The 6349-nt window shown below is 34.4% G+C and overlaps 1 protein-coding gene across 1 annotated transcript; it reads left to right on the top strand.

The window, feature by feature from the left end:
* LOC109225181 lies at nt 3291-5805 on the top strand. Its single transcript, XM_019389768.1, has 4 exons — nt 3291-3742; nt 4294-4571; nt 4915-5054; nt 5430-5805. The coding sequence occupies exons 1-3, from the start codon at nt 3466-3468 to the stop codon at nt 5011-5013; spliced, it is 654 nt and encodes a 217-aa protein (XP_019245313.1). The 5' UTR covers nt 3291-3465; the 3' UTR covers nt 5014-5054; nt 5430-5805.

Genomic DNA, 6349 nt, shown 5'->3' with positions numbered 1-6349 from the left:
AAAAAAAAAAAAAAAAAAAAAAAAAAAAAAAAAAAAATCTCATAAGTTGGGTCCGTGGAGGGTAATATATATGCAAACCTTATCTATACCTTGAGAAGGTAGCTAGAGAGGTTGTTTCTAGTAGACTTTCGGCTCAAAGACAGATGAAAAAGAAGCAATGACAACAAACAATAACACCAGCAATCCAATAAGAACATCAAAGCGAATGAAATAAAAAATAGTAATAAAAATCTACGAATAAGAAAATACAAGACTAACATTAATACTATTGGTATGGACAAGGAAAACGCTCGACTACCTAACCTTCTACCCTAATTTCCGACCTCCACATCCTCCTATCAAGGGTCATGTCCTTGGAAAGCTGAATCATTGCCATGTCTTGATACTTTTTTGGCCTACCTCTACCTCTTCTAAGACCGCCAAGGCCAACCTCTCACACCTTCTCCCTGGGATTTTTGTGCATAATTTGCATATATTCTCTTTCTAAGATATTAAATACAGTCAAATCTCTTTATAACAGCCTCGTTTGTTCCGAATATTTTTTGATGTTATAGCGAAGTGCTGTTATATAGAACATATATTACTTTTTTTTTTTTTGGTTTCTCACCCGGTATCCGGAACCCACATTGAGGCCCGACTAATCCGAATTCGCGCCGGGTAGGGCCCCATTTGGGGGGAAGCGCTCCCTACCAAGGATTTTTCAATACCCAGGGCTCGAACTCGAGACCTCTGGTTAAGGGAGGAGCAGCCCCATCCACTGCACCACATCCTTTAGTGGTATATAGAACATATATTACAACTTAACATGAAAATTGATTTCGGAAAAGCTTGACTTTTATAGTGAAGTATTGTTATATAGGAATGTTGTTATATAGAGGTCTGACCGTATATAAAAAAATGTCTTGAATATTTATTTAAGATTTTGTGATTCCACTTGTTGTGATTTATTTTCCAATTTTGTAATTCTAAATTCATTTCATAGCAGAAGTTCTCATCTCAATATCACCTGACCCCACTCATGACTTTTTTATTTTTTAAAAAAATATCTCCTCAGCAGAAACTTGGCAACAGTGAAAGCACCTAACACCATTACGTGCTATTACGCCACCACCAAAATTGACTAATATTTTTAGAAAAATATGTACACTAATACTTTTCTATACCATTTTATGTGATATTTCTCTTGTTTTAGTACATCTCAAAATGTTTAATGTTACTCTGTTTTTCACAAATTTTGCATAATTATAAAGTTTCAAAATCATTAATAAGTTATACAAAATTTCAACATACACGCAGCTATTTAATTAAACTAATCTTTCAACTATTTTTCACTCTCTAGGTAGGTATTAAGATTTTTTTTTGGCCCACTCCTTAAAATACATTTAATAATATCAATATAGATGTATGTGTCAAAATTATCCTTTATTACTCTTTAATCATCTTATGTGATTAATATTTTATTAATTTAAAGATTAAGTAAATCTAAAAAATGTACTTAATAAGTAACATTTTGTTGTTTAAATAAATATTTTAAATGAATTTTATCCGACAAAAACAACTAGTCCACGTAAGAAAGCCAATTTTTTTGAGATTAAAAAAAACTAAATTTAATCTATTATACTCGTGATCCAAAGTGGAGTATTAAATTATTGAGACAGTTGATTGTCGGTAAGAAAGTTAATTCGGTAATTGCCGTTAGTCCGCGTAAGAAAGCCAAACCTTTTGCGCAGACAATGACACAATAAGTAGGCGTTTGGACATAAGAATTGTAAAATTCGAAAAAGTGGTGAAAAAAATTTTCAAGTGAAAAAGTTATTTGAAATTTAGAGTTATGTTTGGACATAAATTTTAGTTTGGGTTGTTTTTGAAGTTTTATGAGTGAAAATTTTGAAAAACAGTTTTTTGCACCTTTTCAAAATTTCGAAAATTTCCAAAATGCATCTTCAAGTGAAAATTGGCAATTTTATGAACAAAAGCTGGTTTCGAAAAAAAAGTGATTCTTTTTTTTTTGGAAAAATCTTCCATCAAATTTTATGTCCAAACGGGCACAAGACACAACTTCATCACCAAAAACTTAGTCGGAGCCGGGATTTAAACTCTATGGGTTCGGGATTGTAATCCTTTTTAGTTACTGTATTCTAAATTAATAATTTGTACACATTCAATTAAGACAAAAATAGGGTTTGAGCAAAAGCTACTAGGTTCGGCCAAATTCGCATCCCTCACTCTGGCTCTGCCCCCGTGACGAAACTAAGAATTTCCCCAAAGGTGTTCAAATTTGAAAGAAGTGGAAAAAAATTCTGACAAAGAGTATTCAGTATGTATTATATACCTCTAAAACATTGTTTTCCTCAAAAAATGTGAGTAACAATTAAAAGTGATTCGTGGTTTTAAAGATATGCGATTTATTCCAATACTAGTGAATATACAAGTAATATTAGGTTTAAGTAAGAAAAATTGATGAACCAAACTAGTGTTGTTAGAGCAACGGAGACCTCGAGCTCGATTATCTCGGGGGCCTCGAGGTGAGTTAAGAGCAAATAATGTACGAACAATAAAGTAAAAACAATAAAGCTGAAGAACAATTGTGGAGCATAGTAAACGAGAAAAGCATAGTAGAATGTTCTATTGCAGTGAATGAGATGATCTTTACAAATGATTGGGGTTCCCTTTATATAGGAGGGGAAAACCCTAACATGGTACATTCCCAATTATGGTAAAGAATTCTATTGGTACAACTGTATAACAACCTAGTACGGACTCGTTACTATTTCGTACAAATGTTATCCCTTAATTTATGCCATGATCCACGTGTCCTTGAGAAATTCCCGCTCTTTCTTGAGTGTCATCGAATTTGTATTGCCCTCGAGATAAATCATGATGAGTCTCCGATTTGTTTCTCGAGGTGTGCACACCCCGGCCGGGCTCTATTCTTACTTCCGAACTCGAGCTTGGGGTATGATCAAGTCTTCAAAATCAAGTTCTCCAATTTAGACCGTATACAAACATAATATTGTACTTTATATATATAGTGTAGTTTTTCGATGAAGGGTGGTCACTTATGATTTAAGAGAAAATTTGTCGTAAAATGGACAGGATTAAATGAGATTTTAAGTTTAAGCTCTATGAATGAAAAATAATCCTAATAAAAATCGCTCTCTTTTTTTATGTGGATTAGTCGAGCTCCAAAACGGATGAGAAACCTAAAACAATAAGAAAAAGGAAACAACCTCAATTACCAAGAAGCAGAGGGCAGCTTCCTATATTTGACCGATACCTTCTACCTCTGAAATTTCAACTCATTTTCTCAAGTCAAATCATCAAACACTGAGCCCCTTCTTTCCCTGTAAATTTATTCTCCTCTTTTAAGCCATTTTCCCACCATTTCTCAACACCAAAAAACACAACAAAACAACTCCAAAATCTCCCATCTGAATTCAGACCAAACCAGAAGAAAATACAGAGATGGGGTTTTTAAAAGAAGATAGAAAAACCAGAGTTTTAAGATGGGTTAAAACTCTTTTTTTCTTGATCAATATGATTATATCACTTCTCCTTTTTTCTGCTCCTATTGTTCTTGTTATAGCAGATACACTTATCCCTTCAGCTTTATTGTCTGCTTCTCTTTCCCCATCTTCTCTTTCTGTTCAAGCTCTTTCTTCCCATATGAGTAACTATGATTTTCGATATTCACTTGTTGATATCCCTCTTATCTCCATCATTAGGTCTGTCATCATCTTATGTAAGTATATACTTATAAAGCATCATTTGATATTTTGATAGTTTGTATTTTCTGAGCAATTCACACATAGTTAATGTGAAGGGAAGCCTTGGAGCAATCCTAAAGTTGTCTCTGTTTGGCGTGTATTCGAATCGTGGAATCAGCCAATGATGCTTGCATTAGGGTAGACTGCCTACATCATACACCCTTGCGGGTGCATTCCTTTTCCGGACCCTGCGTAAACGCGGGATGTTTTGTGCACCGCTGTGCCCTTTCAATGTTATAGTGATCAGTAACCAAATTAACCTCTTTTTTGTACTGGTGATGTCTGAGTCACCTTGCGCATATTTCAATTATTCCTCGAGGTACTGCCACCTTGTAATTCTACCTACTAAGGCTTAAGACAGATAAGAAAAAACCACCTAGTGTTTTAGCCCTTTGACTTGATGTCTTAAATACTTTTAATTGTTAGCTCATATTGGATAGTAATTTTCTTGAAAATTCAAATATTTTGTCAAAAGGGTTATGAATTGATAACTAAAAAGATTGTATTTTTGTGAATTTGAATGTAGGTGTTTATAGCTTATGTGATGGTCCAAGGCTATCAAGAGGACCATACTTGGGAATTGCAACAATATGTTCAATGTCATCTTTGGTGTTTGTATCCTTAAAAGCTTCTTATGTATTTGCGAACACTTCGAGCTCTGATCGAGGAGGCTACGTTAAAGCAATGGAAATGGCACTTTTTATATGTTCATTAGCATTGGCCATTGCTCATGTAGTTGTGGCATATAGAATTAGCTGCAGGGAAAGAAGAAAGCTTCTTGTTTACAAAATTGATATTGAAGCTGTAAGTCAATCTTTATCTCATCCCTTTTTTTTTCTCCTTGATATAAGCAATTTCAAGATTTGGTTACATGCACATGGCCAGTTCAACTAGCTTTTAAAAAAGTCACCAAATTGATTTAAAATAGAGATATTACAACCAATTTGAATGATGGGGCATAGGAAAATCATATATTAGAGCAAGTTGCTTGGGTCCATAGGTTGAGAAAGGAAGACAACAAGTGAACTGTCTTGAATTTTTATCCTTGCTTGCCCCGTGATAGAATTTCAAGTTTAACAAGTGTTGTCCTCGCTTGTCATATTGGCAAATTTTCTGGTTTTTAACTAACATAGTATCACAAATGCAGGTCTCAGCATGCAAGATGGGATCATTTTATAGATATATTAAAGTACTCCCACAAGAAAGACTAAAGTTAAATACAAATCTACCGTCCATATGCACATGAAATTGTTTGGACCAAATAGTTTCCACACAACAGGGTTTCAGGTAAACTGTTGCCATATCATCTTTGCTTTTGAAAATATTCTATTTTGTCTGTTGGTGCTCCACATATTGCTGTGTCATAAGCCATGTGCTGCCGGAAGGGGAATTTTAGCGTAACTGGTAAAGTTAATGCCATGTGACCAGGAGGTTACGGGTTCACGCCGTGTAAACAGCCTCTTGCAAAAATACAGGGTAAAGCTGCATACAATGGACCTTTGTGGCCCGATCCTTTCCCGGATCCCGTGCATAACGGGAGCTTAGTGCACTGGGCTGCCCCTCATAAGCCATGTGCTGCCACCTGGTTTCATACTCAGATTACCACTAACTTTTACCTATTAGTAACTCTTTTATAACTAACTAACTGTTCTCCTTTTACAGGTAAAAGGAGATCTGAACCCTGATTGGCCAGAGTGTTGGACTACATATATACAAACAATATACAAGAGGATTTAAGTGATATACACAGTGTAAAGATATATAATACAAGATTATGTATATGTGCAATTGTGGTGTTTTCTGTATCAGCAATTAGCTTATTTAGAGATAGTGATACAGGAAAAGGACATGATTCAGCACCCATTGCTCTGCTTACCCAACTTGTACAGATATTTATTTTGTTCACCCGCTCCCTTATATATAAGGCAAAATTTGTTTGTACCTCTATATATTATGTTTGAACTACCTTAATAACAGACTAAAAGCATAGCTTAGTGGTCAAGGGGGTTCAAAACCTATGTGAGGTTTATTGGTTTAATTTCCATTGGCCACAATCTCTTTTAATTTTTTTCTTTTTTGAATATTTTTAGCGAAAATCCTGCCTCTGTCACTAGCTGTAGCTTTCTTTTTTTTTAATGTATTAGAGGTGATAAACTTTATTTAACATCAATTACTATGCTTTAATACAGCTTTTTTGTATTCAAACACAGTTAAATTCTCCAAAAGAATTTTGCCGTGCAAAGTAATATAAGGATTTGGACATTTGTAGGGCAAAATCATAATATAAGAACATTCTGAATGAATGAATGGCTGTTGCACAACCCCACACAACTCAACTCCACATACAAAATTACAAATTGCTTCCTACTTTAGTCTTTTGGATATGTTACAAGTGGCTTTCTAGAATAATAAACACGGATATAGAGAAGATATGAATGATAATACTGGTAGTTGTTAGCGGGACGAAGCTAGGATTTGAACATTATGAGTTCGGGATTATAATATTTTTAAGTTATTGGGTTTTAAATTAATAATTTGTACATATTCATTGATTTTCTTAATACAAATACACGGTTTGAACA

Source organism: Nicotiana attenuata, chromosome 5, assembly GCF_001879085.1.
Source record: "Nicotiana attenuata strain UT chromosome 5, NIATTr2, whole genome shotgun sequence".
NCBI lineage: Eukaryota > Viridiplantae > Streptophyta > Magnoliopsida > Solanales > Solanaceae > Nicotiana > Nicotiana attenuata.
Note: the sequence above shows the minus strand (reverse complement) of the source record. Positions and strands in the feature narration are given on the sequence as shown.

Excerpts from the sequence above, each read along its gene's own strand:
- LOC109225181 (XM_019389768.1), top strand. The coding sequence starts at position 3,466 with ATGGGGTTTTTAAAAGAAGATAGAAAAACCAGAGTTTTAAGATGGGTT. Across the intron at positions 3,743-4,293 it reads TAGGTCTGTCATCATCTTAT|GTGTTTATAGCTTATGTGAT; the intron begins GTAAGTATATAC and ends ATTTGAATGTAG. Across the intron at positions 4,572-4,914 it reads ACAAAATTGATATTGAAGCT|GTCTCAGCATGCAAGATGGG; the intron begins GTAAGTCAATCT and ends TCACAAATGCAG.